The following is a 14240-nucleotide window of genomic DNA, read 5'->3' as shown; positions in this document are numbered from 1 at the left end:
AATGTTCTGTTCATTGGTTTTAAAAAAGTTTGTATTACGAACCGTTCATTAGATATAGGCTCGACCGTCAAGTTGACGGGTGCTGTGTGACTGGTGTCAGTGGCTCGCAAAGCATGAAGTGGTGTGACCAATGCAGTATAATGAAGCGCCCGCGCCGCCCGTGGTGCCTGCCACGTCACTCGCACCCAACGTGAACTTACACCGCCCAAGTGTAGCGCTTTTGGGGCTTCTGGAGGCTCTGCCATTATAACATATTGAAATCAATCGATATACCAATTATTCGTTGCCTACCAAATGACTGAACGACAATGTAAAATCTACTAGGAACGTACAGTCTATAGAGTGTAGGAAGATGAATTTGCTATGCATGTTTTTTAGGAAGCGTAAGAAAGCAGTTCGAAATCTGAGGTATATTCTGAGGATTTTTGTAAATTACCACGGACATAAAGAAAAAATATTGTAAAGAAGCCGTAAGCATATTTAGTACGTAATAATTATAAAAATATATGTATCACAAAATGTAATAGCTGCAGCATGATAAAACCACAAACCTTCGACACTGAGGTACATGAGCAGCTCGCTGCGGCCGAACTGGTTGGCGGCGTGGCAGCGGTACTCGCCGCCGTCCCCGCGCTCCGCCGCGCGCAGCTGCAGCGCCGAGCGGAGACCGTCGGCTGTGCGAACCTCGGATACTGTCCACCTTGATTAAAATTCGTACACTGGATTAGATAACTTTAGAAAAAAAATATCTACTATCTTCGGGGTGGTCAGCAAAGTTTAAGTTGATAGATTAATCAAAATACTTAGTATTGACAAACTATTTTTAAAGCGGTATACCTTAGATCTGACCTAAATATCTTCATCGGTTCTCTAGGATGGATCAATCACAAAACAGACCTTATTATATCAATCCTCAATCGACCTATAACTGGTTTAAGTGAAAAGACATACAAAATAGACATACCGGTACGAATTAAGATCAAGTCGGACTCCGCGGTGTGTCCAGTGAAGCGTGAGCGGCGCGTCGCCGAGCGCGTGGCAAGTCATTGTTACGCTGCGCCCGCGCACGCAGCTCACGTTCGTGCCCACCGACTCGTCAAAGTGAGCTGGTTCTGCACCAAAACATTTCTAAGTTGAATAAAATTAAAAAAAAAAATACATTGGGGCGACATTAAGATTTTAATTGCCTGATAAATAATAACAAAATTTTAAGATTGTTACTAAACGCATCGTAAATGAACGGCATTTGAGAGCCATTGAATCGAGAAAAGTTTTACTTAATGTTTAATAAATAATAAAATTTAAATATACCGAAAATGCATTTATTTGTTTGTTTTCTTATTACCGTGGACTGTTAGATTGACGTGTTTAACCAGCGGCGGGCCGACGCCATTGTCCGCGACGCACCGGTAGCTGCCCTGGTGCGCCCGCGCCGCAGCCGTACTGTAAAGCGTGCCATTGTTGCCCCGCAGGCTCTGCGGAGCCTCTCCCCACTCAGAGCCTCGAATAGCTTCCCATTGGTCACTACTCTCATGGTTAAGGCTAGCCCCTTCTCCTGATGAGATTAATTTGGATATTAATGATAGAAGTAAACTCAAATTAATCAAATTAAACTTTTATGAGCTTAACTTACCAAGACGTCTGTACCATTGGACAGTGGGCTGTGGATACCCCTTAGCAACGCAGTCCACGGCGATCGTCGCGCCTAACAACACAGCTGTATCAGTGGGCTCTGAAACCCAAGCCGGCGCAACTGCAAAACAATGTTTAGAATGTACTTACAAATACTTTTTTAAACGGAATATTGTCAATTTAAATGTAATTATCACCTTTGACACTAAGTGTGGCGGTGTAGTTGACGGTAGCAGCATGATTGGAGACCCGGCACGTGTAGCGGCCGCTGTGCCTGGCTGACAGGTCCGAAAACATCAGTAGAGAGAATTCGTTCAAACTCTTTTCTTCGATCTAAAACAAACAGAGACTCATTACAAGGCTTACATAAATCTGAAAACTATTTACAATAAATTAAAAATTAAAATTACCTGTAAGTTTGGAGGTAAAGGCGCGTCGTCCTTGAGCCAAGAAAAGTACATTGGTTTATCACCGGACGAGACTCCGCAAAGAACTTGTACAGAACTGCCTTCGGTCAGCTCGGATGAGAAGATAAATGGCGAAATTTTTGGTGGATCTAAGAGCAACAGATAAAAAATGGTGATTCATAGTAGCGATCAGGATGAAAGTGGAATGTGCTAGAAAATACCATGGTTCTAAACGACAATGTAAATATGATGTATTGTTCGCTTTGGTTTGTGTGAATGACATGCAAGGAATTAGTAGCTCCTTTGTTAGGAATGACACGAATGGCAAATTAGTTATTCATATGCGTACTGACTTCTGACTTGTATCTCGATGTCTCTCCTCGCGGCGCTGCCGTCGGGCGCGGCGACGGCGCAGGCGTAGTGTCCGGCGTCGGCGGGCAGCGCGGGCGTCAGGCGCAGCTCCGCGCCGCGCGCCGCCACCCGCCCCGCGCCGCCCACCGCCCGCCCCGCTCCCCGCGCCCACCACGAGATTGAACTGCCATTCATATCAATTACAAAACCTGACCATCTTTAAAAGGTCTGGAGGCAATAGCAAAATTGAATTACGTATATTTTGTCACTGTATACATTGATCCTAATATATTTTTTAATATTTCCTTATTATATTTTAGCCTGATGATTATAATACAAAACAGCAATTATTCAGTTAACTTAAATAAAAATAAAGCAATGATTTGATGTGAAGTGCATGCGAGTGAAAGCGTATAATGATATCACTGTTCTGCGGTGCCCAGCGGATGGCTAGTGTCGGTGTAAAGTCATAGGAATCATCCTATCAAATGCACCTCTATGGACCTGATCGGATATCCGGCGTACGGGCAGAAGACCGTGGCGTTAGCGCCCGCCACCACGCGCACTGGCCCCAGGGCGCGGATCGAAGGTGGGCCTAAAAACAATTTTGACAAAAAAGCTATCATATTTTGACTAACAACAGTATAAATTAAAAGTATATCTTTTGTTTATTTTTACCGTATATATTGAGTCTAGCGGAATGTTCGTGATGCCCTTTTGAGTTGGAAGCTCGGCACGTGTAGCGACCGCCATCTTCAGGCGAGGCCGAGCTGATGTTGAGCACCGAAACCACGTCGCCATTCACTGAGGTCTCCTCACTGATGAAATACCTAATAACCATAAGAAAGAAAAATAAAGCTTAGTTAATAATAATTGTAGTAGATTTATCAAAAAAAAATTTTTTTTTACTTAAAATATTATTATATAACTATTACCTATTGTTAATAGAAAAATATTGCAGATAGGTGTACTAAGTGTACCTTAAAATTATTTAATTATATCCATTAAATCCGTCCTATATCTATAATCGTCGATTAATGTTCGTTGTGAGAGGTCATCATTTAGGCCGCCATTTTAGGTTTGTTTCTTTATTGAAACAAGTTATACCTGTGCCGATGGTACTGATCTAGGGGCTGCGAGTCGAGCGCCCAGGCCAGGCGCGGCGGCGGCGAGCCGGCCGCGGCGCAGCGCAGCGACACGCCGCCGCCCGCGCGCAGCGCCTGCTCGATGAACGTGTAGTGCAGCTCCGGCGGGGAATCTGCACCCGGAACACCAATAAAACTGGCTCATCTAGTGGAATCGCTTAAGTTGCCACGCCTTCAAGGCTTTAAGTTTGTTTTGTACGGATATCGACGGCCTCTGTGGCTCAGCGGTACTACGCTTGTCTGTGACACCGGAGGTCCCGGGTTCGAATCCCGGTCAAGGCATGATGAGAAAATAACTTTTTCTGATTGTCCTGGGTCTTGGATGTTTATCTATATAAGTATTTATTATAAAATATAGTATCGTTGAGTTAGTATCTCGTAACACAAGTTTCGAACTTACTTCGAGGCTAACTCAATCAGTGTAATTTGTCCCGTATATATTTATTATTATATATTTATATACCAGAATCTAACCACCATCTTGTATTATGTATATTTAGATAATCAAATGGTCTACATTGCATACGTTTATTTTCAGTACATGTTTTTACTGAAGTTGTCATATGGAGAGCATTAGTTAAGGCAGAGTGTGACCGTTCCAAGGTGAAGCAGGTCCGCCGAAGTGATCGGTGTCGGCTTTACTCCCGGTCGCAGCCTCCTGCGATTTATCTCGCGAACCCACCAATATATCAACGCATACGGCAGTAATGGCTCCGATAACCAAATGGACGAACGGATCGAGGGATGATTCGGATTACGTGAACCCGTGTCGGAGCCGTAAGATTCATTTTATGTAATAACTGGTTATAGAGTGTGACACTGTTTTTGTTATTTTTAATGTGAATTTAAAGATATCTGTTTCTTCGGAACGTAACTAGAAAAACTATTTCTTGGAGGAATGAAGTGGTTATTATCCTTAAATCCTCAACAGAATTTAGAGCCCGAGAGATTAGACAGACGTAGATTTTACTGTTCCTTTTCTACTCGTCTGGCTTATGGATTTTCCAAGTTACTCTTTATATGTATTCATCTTTTTCCTTCAAGATATAGTCCGGTTACATTCTTACCGCATTGAAGGGGAGCCCGGGGTAAGCCCTTGACCATGGATCCTGGATTGGGTGAGTCAGGTTTGTCCATGTACCGACTCTCATAAGACTTCCGGAACCTTTGCAGAGGAACCTAACCTGTATTGGGTGAAACATATTGTTTTCGGGTATAGAATGTGCAGGTTTCCTAACGATGTTTACCTAAAGGGTTAGCATTGGTGAGTATTAAAACTAGTTCTCGAAAATAGTCATTCATATATGGCCGAGGTGGAATTTGATCCTGTTCCTTTATGCGCAACTCGCACCTCACCGATTCGACCATCGACGCTCTTTATATACTTTAGCACCTTCTCATAGATATCCTGTATTAGTTATTAACTTCTAAGGGCAGATTTTCATTGCTGGCTTATCTTCCTGTGGGTAGCTCTGTATACCCCGCATGGGATAAAGAGGTGATATGTTAATGCATGTTATTAGTTGACATGAGTAAGTCCGTAGCTGAGTTTTGACAAAGCGCCGGGCGCGCTCGGCTGCTGATTTACGAGCGTCGCCGGCCGCGCACTTTGTTTATTGCTACAATACAATATTGAATGTTTCCAAGTGCTGTTACCTCTGGAGGAACGAATATAAGAGAGGCAGGAAATTGTAGAGATATAGTTTGTAAACATATTATATTATCTGAAAACCAGTGCTTTGCTCATCTCGAGCAAAGAAATCCGCTGATCTTATGACCTTTTTGAATTGCTGCAGCGCCCATCTGTTCAGTCTTAAGGTCTATTTTATTTATTTTATGTAATGTGTTTGAGAAGCTTGTATTGTTTCAAATAAATCTTTCATTCTACATAAATTTGCTTTTGTTTTGGCCAATCGTAATAAAAGTTTATTTTGAATTCATTGAAAATCTGATTCATAATGCCATACATTAAAAGTATACTCGAAAGAGTACCCCTAACCGCCGAGCGTGCATGACAAGAGTGATGAAGGGAAAGAAGAATGCAGAGACTGTGGGAAGATGTAGTTAAGGGCGTGATTTTATGTATTATTTGCTATTAAATAATTCTTTGGATGATATTAAATTTACCCACTCTGAAGCACGTCCGAAACGTTATCGGAGACTTTTACAATAAAAAAATCCCCATACAGATAAGAAATGGAATATTAGAGGCGTCAGTATACTGTTAAAAAATTTAATAGAAATAGTTTTAAATAACTGTTCCAGTTTATAATTCTTTATCTCAATATTCCAACGACAGTATCAGCTGAACGTAAAAAGCATTTTTAATTGAAACGTATCAAATAAAACGAAACGATGTAGAATTTTGCAGAAGCGGCAATAATAGTGGGTGGGGGCGGCGAGGGCTGGCAGCGTTGGACACGCAGTAGTGTGTGCGAAATATAGCTTGACAATAATTGTATGTTTATACTGATTCAGTTTTGTTATCAAGTAATTATACTATACATACTTATCACATAGAGAGAAAAATATGTATTTGTTTCCTTGTTATGAATGAGAAAAAAACAGTTATGAATTTGAAGAGCAGGCACGGATACGAGGTATACCTCGTACAAGGTCTAATCAAGAGGTATAACCTCTTGATTAGACCTTTTAAAGTAAGACATCTGAAAATTCCAAAACGGGCAAAAAAGTTAATGTATCGGGGCGCATCATATTTAATGTTAGAAAATATAATTATAGAAGTTGTTATAAATGTCTTATCAACTTTAAATTGATTAATATTTTTTGAACAAGATACAATCGAATATTTAGAAACAATATTTGTTACAGTAGAAGGTAAATGATCTGTAAACAAGTACCGTTTCTAAACACGCCTTGCAAACGAGCCTGTACGTGGCCGGCCCTGGCGCCGCGCGCAGTCGCAGCCGGTCGTGTTGTAACCGCTAACTCTGCGCTGCGGAAGTTAGCTTCTAACTGATACGATTTAGTGCTTGTAACTTCAGCGTGGAACTTTAGATCGTATTTACTTTATTTCATTTTAAAAGCTCTCTATGTAATGGAATTAAGCGCTTTGAAATGAAATAGCAAAACTAAAACGGCTGGTAGGTCACTTTAACAAAACAAAAAAAAATCGTGTATTTTTTCTTTCATTACTCTTGCGTTTTGATAGCGATGAGGAATTATTAACTAAAATTCATTTTGGAAGTCAATAAAAGCAATAAAATGAAAAAGTAAAACAAAACTAAAGTAAAATTTATTTCAGACTGTTGTCTCGCACGAACCTTAAGTAATATCAGTAAAAAAGAGAGGCTCCCCGCAATCGCTTCTGATTGATTCTTGCGTCTCCCGAGATTGATGTGACCCCGCACTTTCCGCCCGTAAAATCGCACTCATCTGGATTTTTATGATGTGACCGACATCAATGTATTTGATATCAATTCGCGATTGCATTGTCAGCAGCACAACGTATATTTTTTTTATGAACGCATATATTTTAAGAAAAAACCTTATGTAGTGGATGGAAGTTCCTCGAATGACCACATCACACGCATAACTCGAGCTTCTACCTAAAGTAACAAACGAAGGGGGAAAAAATAACCAAGTCACCTTATTGAAAAGTTCGGAAACTAGATCTATCTCACTTTCGAAACAAATTACCTCCAAGCCTGACTTCAGCAGCGGCCTGCGCGCTGTCCCGCTGTCTCCGCGCCACGCACTGGTACAGGCCGCGGTGCGCACGCGCCAGTCCGCGCAGCACGAGCTCGGCGCCCGCGCCCGCCGCCACGCCGTCGTGCAGCCAGCTCAGCGACGCCGATGGGTCGCTGGCGTTGCAGCTCAGGCGCACCGTACTGCCTGTGTCGGCTACCTACATGTGTTTGCTGTATTAGTATGATATTGTCTGAAAATGATTCTTATTCAATGAACTATATAAGAGTGAGGTTAAGCTTGTGTATTCATAAGAATTCATCGATTTTTGACTGCTCCACATGAAGTTTTGTACTAAATGACATCTACGAAAGAAAGTCGATATGCTGATATTTCTTTTGAGAATTTTTTCCATCTAATCTTGCGAGAAAGAGGCATTCATAGTGTGGAATACAGTTTACCACAAGAGTCGGGGCAACGGTAACAGTAAGTGCGTCTTCAACGTTAAGCCGCAGCTGTGCCGTAGCGTCGCCGAACACGTTGTAGGCCTTGCAGAGCCACGCGCCGCTGAGTTGCCTGCGCGCGCGCCGGAAGCACAGCGCCGCGCCGCCGCCCCATTCCCAGATGGAAGGAGACGGCTCTACCGGAGACAAGCGACCGTGCAGCTCGCGGTACCAACTACGTGAAAGAAAAATTGGAAAAAATATAATGTATTTAGCCTTTCAATGAGTAGTTAAATCAGCCTTTAATAAAATAGACGGACGTTATGGAAACTTATTTTGTTTTACTTAAGATTTTGCTCAGTTGCTTAGCTTAAGTTCATAAAAAGGGATGTTAAAGCAACTTCCAAATGGCTACGAGTCGTAAAATAGAAGATATCATACGTGTAGTGTGGCTGCGGATGGTCGGGCGCCGCGCAGGGCAGGCAGAAGTCGGCGCCGGCCGGCACCGACACCTCGCCCGGCGCCGCCAGCCGCGGGGCTGACGTCGAACCTCCCGCTGCGACATTATTTTGGATTATTCCCATATGTAAGCAAAAATATAATACTCTTTGTTGTGTCAAAAAAGACCCAAAAAATTATTAAAGCAGAAATCATAAAGAAAGTATTGTACAATGTAGGCCTCATGGCTAAAATATAAATAAAATAAAAAAAACATAAATAATGAAATTAATAAAATGCTTTTCCGACTACACATCGAGATGATAAAAGATGGTAAGTAAAAGGAAGAAACGAGATACTTTATGTCAACTCAAATTCGGTTCCATATGCTTGTCAGCTCATCGTATTTTATACACGGATCATGGAATACTTACTGGTAACTGTAAGAATGGCAGGTTGGCTCCGCTTGGTGACGGCGGTGAGCGAGTGGCGCGCCAGGCAGGCGTACGCGCCGGCGTCGTGGCCAGCGGCGGCGCGGATCAGCAGCGTGTCACCGAATGCTACGTATCGGGACTCTGGAAATTGGTATTAGTGTAACAAACCCAAGAAAAATAATTTTGACATGATTTTAAAGTTATTATTAACTCAATTTTTTCAAGTTACATAAACGTAAGTTAATGGTACTGGTTTAGATTATTGAGATCTAGGTTTCTGTTTCACGAGTTTATATTTTATATCAGTAGAGGTAGTTCTGCTTAGTATTCAATACACAAAGTGTTACAACAGCCATTGTTCCCGCGGCACGCGACGCCAAACAACGCTCGTCCTGCGCCCGTACAAACTTTACTCATTTTAATATCCGCTCAACTTTCAATACTCGTGCTTTGAATTTTATCTAGTTTGCAAACTCTTGCAACTGGGGTTTAGAAATTTAAGCTATGCAGTCAATTGATGAGACGGCCTAACAATTTGATTTTACAGCAAAATTCGCTCTCTTATATAAAAATGAGATACAAAAATATACATTTTTATCCCGTACGAGATGTATAAGTTTAGCCAATAGTCACAAGACTGAAGGCCACACCCAATTGGATGGTTATTATGAGTTCGAGATTAAGATATAGAGAAATGTGTCTTTTATCAGATAAATCATTATCTTTGTTGAAGAAAATTATGAATAAACCAAATATAATGAGTATGAGTTATTCCCAAGCAAAAAGGTCCAACAGCATCTAATTCGGTCTGTCTTAAGGGGGATTATAACAAGTTATCCCCGTCCATTCGTCAGCGTCCGCGTGAAATACGGCGGGGCCCGTGAGAGATTGCCTTAATTAATATCGCGCGATACAGCGCGGCAGGCGCGGGCCGCGGGTGACACTGTTTTAATTAATACACCTAAACTTTTCCCCTTATAATCGTTTTCATGATCAAATACTATGTAATTTAGATTGCTGAATCATTCATTATCATTAATTCTCATACCCTGCATTCAGTTATTCATTTAAAGTAAAGTGTTCCCTTAATCGGTGACACTGCATGAACAAGAATATGAATTCGCATGAAGAAAAGGAATATGTGAGGATCATGACTAGTGAAAGTAATCTTTACCCCTTGCTCTGAGAAAGAAACATGAATGCATGAATGGTATTGCTTTGTGGCGACCTCTATACGCCACTCGTCACAACATCCAATCAAAACGACTAACTTCCCTTTGGTGGCGGTCGAGCTGAATCATCGCTCTCGCTACAGCTTATTCAAATTTAATTATGTTATTTTAACAAATTGTAAGATATAATGGGAGGCCATGGTATACCTGGTGAAGGCGGGTCCACATTGAGCACCTGTCCGCCGCGGTACCACACGGCGGGGCGCACGAGCGGCGCGGCGCCGGCGGCGGACGCGCGGCACGTGACGGCCGCCACGCCGCCCGCCTGCACCGGGCTCGCGGACGCCACCGCTTCCCACGGCTCGTCCGCCACTGACACCATGAGTAGCTGATCAGTATCGCGATGTACTTACAAGAGTAACCTTAAAACGTTCCTAATTCTTTTCGAAAAATTCTTTGTAAGTAAGATAAGTATATCACTCATTAACGACATGTTAATAAATTGTGCGGATGATCTGAGCATTTTATCAGAGTAGAATAGTATCACTCATTACTTTATGTAGACATCGATGTGATGTTGACTGTAAGTCAGACTTGAAACTACGGAAAATGCAACAAGCGTTAAAAAGAACATGCTCAAGAAGAAGTTTGGTGAGCTTCCGTAACGTTATCTTAGAGAAAGGTTCCGGAACCTGTCTCGAGCACGACGTCCCGGGAGAGCGCCACGCCGAGCGCGTTGGCGGCGCGGCACCGCACGACGCCGGCGCCGCCCGCCGCCGCCGGCAGCACCTCCAGGGTGCCGTTCGGGTACACACGTCTGTCACAAAAAGTATATATACTCAATCTTTTTTAAATTACTCGTTATTATTTACGTTTACCTTCTGTCCCGTACTAGTGAGAGAGGTAGAGATTACATCTTTCTACTTACCACAATACCTGCATACTTCTACGAGTCATCCACATTAATTAAAAATATAGCAGTATGCAGGGACAAATATTACTTTGAGTATTATTAATATTTGATCATACATGAATATTTGTCGTTTAAAATACGCATCAGGACACGTAATGGATGCTTTATCTACTTATGGACACGAATAGAACTTGTTTGTATAACAAATTGGCGGAATTCAACCATCAGAGCAGGTGAGCGATCGCGCACACCTCAATCTCCGCCAACGACGCGGCCGCAGAAATATTACTTCTTAGATATTAAGACCACATTTCTTAATTATTACTTTTTGCAACGAAAAATTATTGCGATCATTAGATCCATTTGTTACTGTAATGACTGTTCTTTGTCATTTTTATCGTCTAGTTATTATTACACTCCGTGTTTTATCCCGAGGGATCATAGCCATAGCGTGGGTTCATGTCCTTGTTTGTTTTTCAAATTATTTTTAAAATATTGATTAAATATGTATATTTTTGAAAATGATGTACCTATAATTTTTTTTATTTATATAGCAACTGTTATATGTTTAGTATACATGTTAAATAATAAAATAAAATTAATAATTGCTCTCCTGGCACGCAAAAGTTCGTACCTATGATGTGGCGAGTCGGCCACCGGCGTGCCGTCCTCGTCGAGCCACGTGACGAGCGGCGCGGGGTCGCCGGCCGCCACGCAGCGCAGCCGCGCGCCCGCCGCCGCGCTGTGCCGCACCAGCGCCGGCGGCTCGCTCACCAGCCGCGGAGCACTGCCGCCGCCGCCGCCGCCGCCCTGAGCAGCTAAATAAAAACATTAGTTAAGGTTATTGTGGGAGTTCCTGTAAGTTTTCTATTAGTGGATCGTTGGACACATAACGCACTTACATGCCAATTGCTATTTGTCTAAAGCCAACGGTTTGGACGGTGCGTTGATATTTTAGTCAAACAGCCAGTCCGTGTCCTCTTTTATATATTTTAGAGGAAGGAGATTCTTCTGTAGTCTTCGATCTCTTGGGAATCTCAAGCAAATAAGTAGTTTATGTTAGTCCTGAAGATTTTGTGTGTCTGTGCCAAATTGATGATATTTGGAGATAGCATTTGTTTTTGCCAGATTGTAGGGTAGTTTTGATAACAAACAATCCACCGTAACCAAGTAGCCAGGTCGTACGTATAGTACATTTTGCGTTGGGGACCACAATTTATGTATACATGTATTGTGTACAGACATCTGACAGAAGCATACTCAATTGTGAATATTAGGAACCGTTAACATTCGTTAATATTTTGAATGCGACAGTAGTAGGGTTCGGAATGAACTCCGTAAAGCCATCTCATTCATACAACTTAGGTATTCAGAGTAGACGACGTGAAGGCTATTTTACTCTGTAATTGAATCGCCGTATTTTTTCATTACAACAATTGGCCTATCACGGCGAGGAGCAAGTTTCGTTGAGAATTGTTTTTCTCGACGACTAATCGAGTCTGATTCTACCAACACTAGACTTCGACTTCGACCTCGACTAGATCTTCGACTTTGTATTTAAAACGTTTTCCTTTGCAATAGGGAAATTCTTAGCTATTTTTATAGTGGACGATTTCTTTCTGCAGATGTGAGTAGTCTACTAATTTATTCGACAGTGTGCTCTTGTTTACCCTCCCGCTGCATTGAGCTTGCCCCTGTGGCATAATTATTTTACTTGCAGTAAAGGCGGTGACATCGCACATTATCAACGTGCCCACTTTTCTTCGAATTTAATTTTTTCTTGCCAGGCCGGGGCGTAGTTTTATTTTGCCGCCAGCTGAGCTCTCAATAAAGAAAAACACGTATTTATTCTCTTTATATGTCGGCAACAAATAACCAAACGTGCCTATTTAAATGAAATCAGTTAACTAGGTACCCCGCCTTAAATAAGAACAAGTTGGTTTGTATTTTATCAATCAGAATATTAAGGTACGTTTACTTTTGCCGGATGTACAGAAAAGAAAATAATTTTTCCGACAGGGACAATACTGCGCGTCTGTTTCTCCTTGATAAGGTCTTATCCGCTATTTGCTTTATATTCGCCTACAGCTTTAATAAGATTTTCTTAACGTTCCTTTGTTCACAAAACAAAGAGAACCAAAGATAACTGAATCATTTTCGAGTTAATCAGAGCGGCTCAGTTAGAACCCAAACCTATCTTTTAAGTTGAGGCTGGAAAGTATAAGAAACCGCGCGATTCTTTTCTCAAACAAAGAAAACTTAAAGCCACTTAAAACTCTGAGAGCCCAAGTGGAGTTTTAAACCGTTTGCCCCAAAAAAAGTGTCCCGCGCGGAGCGACTTTGTGAGTTAGAGCGCTGTGGAAAATCGCACTCAAATGTAATTCAGCCGAGCTATTGTCAGTTGTTTGTTCGAGTTCGTTTGCTGTTTTACTTTTATAATGAGTTGAGGAGCTGGAAAGAGGTGAGCATCGAGCCGTGGCCGATGAAATGCTGCGCCGGTGCGCCGCCACTCTCCGCCGACGCCGACACCAAATTTCAATTACAGTGAATCGAGTCTCGGCTCGGCTTTCAACGGTAACATTTAGAATGCGGTGAAGAGCATTCAGATCAGATTCACATTAATAATGGCAAATTAAAAGGAATTAGAACGAAATGAGCCACTTCCGATTGAAAAGTGGCAATCAATGTTCATGATTAAAATGCACACAGTTAATTTTCGGTAAAATTTGTGATGAACGGTTTAATATATTCATTTAGAATAAGCTTCGGATTCTTCTTTTAGGTAATGGGCTAGCAACCTGTCACTATTTAGATGTCAATTATATGATTTTGCCATACAACTGAACGTGGCTTTTTAGTCTTTTCAAGACAGTTAGCTCTATCTACCCTACAAGAGATATAGACGTGAGTGTGTGTGTGTGTGTGCACGTGATAAATTATATCAGAATATAATGGCACAATAAACCACAGTGTGTCATAACTTTTCAGTTTTTGAAAGACGACATATGTTCTTGAAAATATTAATGAATGTGGATAAAGCAAGTATATTATGCATTTCTTTCTTTACAGTGATCGTAGCAGTGGATTTCTTTTTGTATCGGCGTTCCTCTTCGAAAAGGAGTTATTCTTATTAGTGTTATTAAAAGGCACGCGAAAGAGGTATACTGACCGGCTAGAAGCAGCAGCAGACAGCCGGCCAGCCGCGCGGCCGGGGACATGGCGCGCGCGCCGCCGCGAGCTCTCCGCCGCGCTTCTTCTGTTTACGCGTTCTGGGAACAAAACATACAAGTCGTATTGCACAGGTCTGTGTTTACATCATCGTTACATCTAAAAGGCTACTCTGGGCTCCTCTCCAAAGAAGTAAGGATGTAATCGGGACTTGAGAAGATGTTTTATACTAAAAGATAATCAGTTTTTGTGATTCTATTTGATGCTAAATGATTACGCAAGCTGGACATGCATTGTATAGTTGAAAATCTTTCAACTAGCATTTCTCAATAAATGTTTCTAAAATGTTGTATCATTTAACTGCTTGTTTCAAGAAATTCATCACCTACCTATCATATTTAAACCGTTTATCATTCCTTCTCCCTGGATTAATATACATTATACTTATTTCCGCACTAAACACCATCACAAAAAAGTAAACCTATTCTT

At 41.7% G+C, this 14240-nt stretch overlaps 1 protein-coding gene across 1 annotated transcript in view; it reads right to left on the bottom strand.

Annotated features, from left to right (window-relative positions):
• The window catches only part of LOC106136726 (cell adhesion molecule Dscam2-like), a 31051-nt gene extending 17250 nt beyond the window's left edge, over positions 1-13801 (bottom strand). Inside the window, exons 1-19 of the mRNA XM_060949103.1 lie at positions 13753-13801; positions 11218-11401; positions 10363-10487; positions 9878-10042; positions 8499-8639; positions 8068-8182; positions 7645-7861; positions 7196-7403; positions 3498-3648; positions 3069-3220; positions 2895-2985; positions 2393-2574; positions 2043-2188; positions 1830-1965; positions 1634-1753; positions 1346-1555; positions 965-1112; positions 552-700; positions 43-238 (exon numbers count right to left, since the gene is read on the bottom strand). Of these exons, the coding sequence (XP_060805086.1) occupies positions 43-238; positions 552-700; positions 965-1112; positions 1346-1555; positions 1634-1753; positions 1830-1965; positions 2043-2188; positions 2393-2574; positions 2895-2985; positions 3069-3220; positions 3498-3648; positions 7196-7403; positions 7645-7861; positions 8068-8182; positions 8499-8639; positions 9878-10042; positions 10363-10487; positions 11218-11401; positions 13753-13801 (2885 nt within the window). The remainder of the gene's footprint in view (positions 1-42; positions 239-551; positions 701-964; positions 1113-1345; positions 1556-1633; positions 1754-1829; positions 1966-2042; positions 2189-2392; positions 2575-2894; positions 2986-3068; positions 3221-3497; positions 3649-7195; positions 7404-7644; positions 7862-8067; positions 8183-8498; positions 8640-9877; positions 10043-10362; positions 10488-11217; positions 11402-13752) is intronic.
• Positions 13802-14240: the final 439 nt, after the last annotated feature.

Source organism: Amyelois transitella, chromosome 3 (assembly GCF_032362555.1).
Source record: "Amyelois transitella isolate CPQ chromosome 3, ilAmyTran1.1, whole genome shotgun sequence".
NCBI lineage: Eukaryota > Metazoa > Arthropoda > Insecta > Lepidoptera > Pyralidae > Amyelois > Amyelois transitella.
Note: the sequence above shows the minus strand (reverse complement) of the source record. Positions and strands in the feature narration are given on the sequence as shown.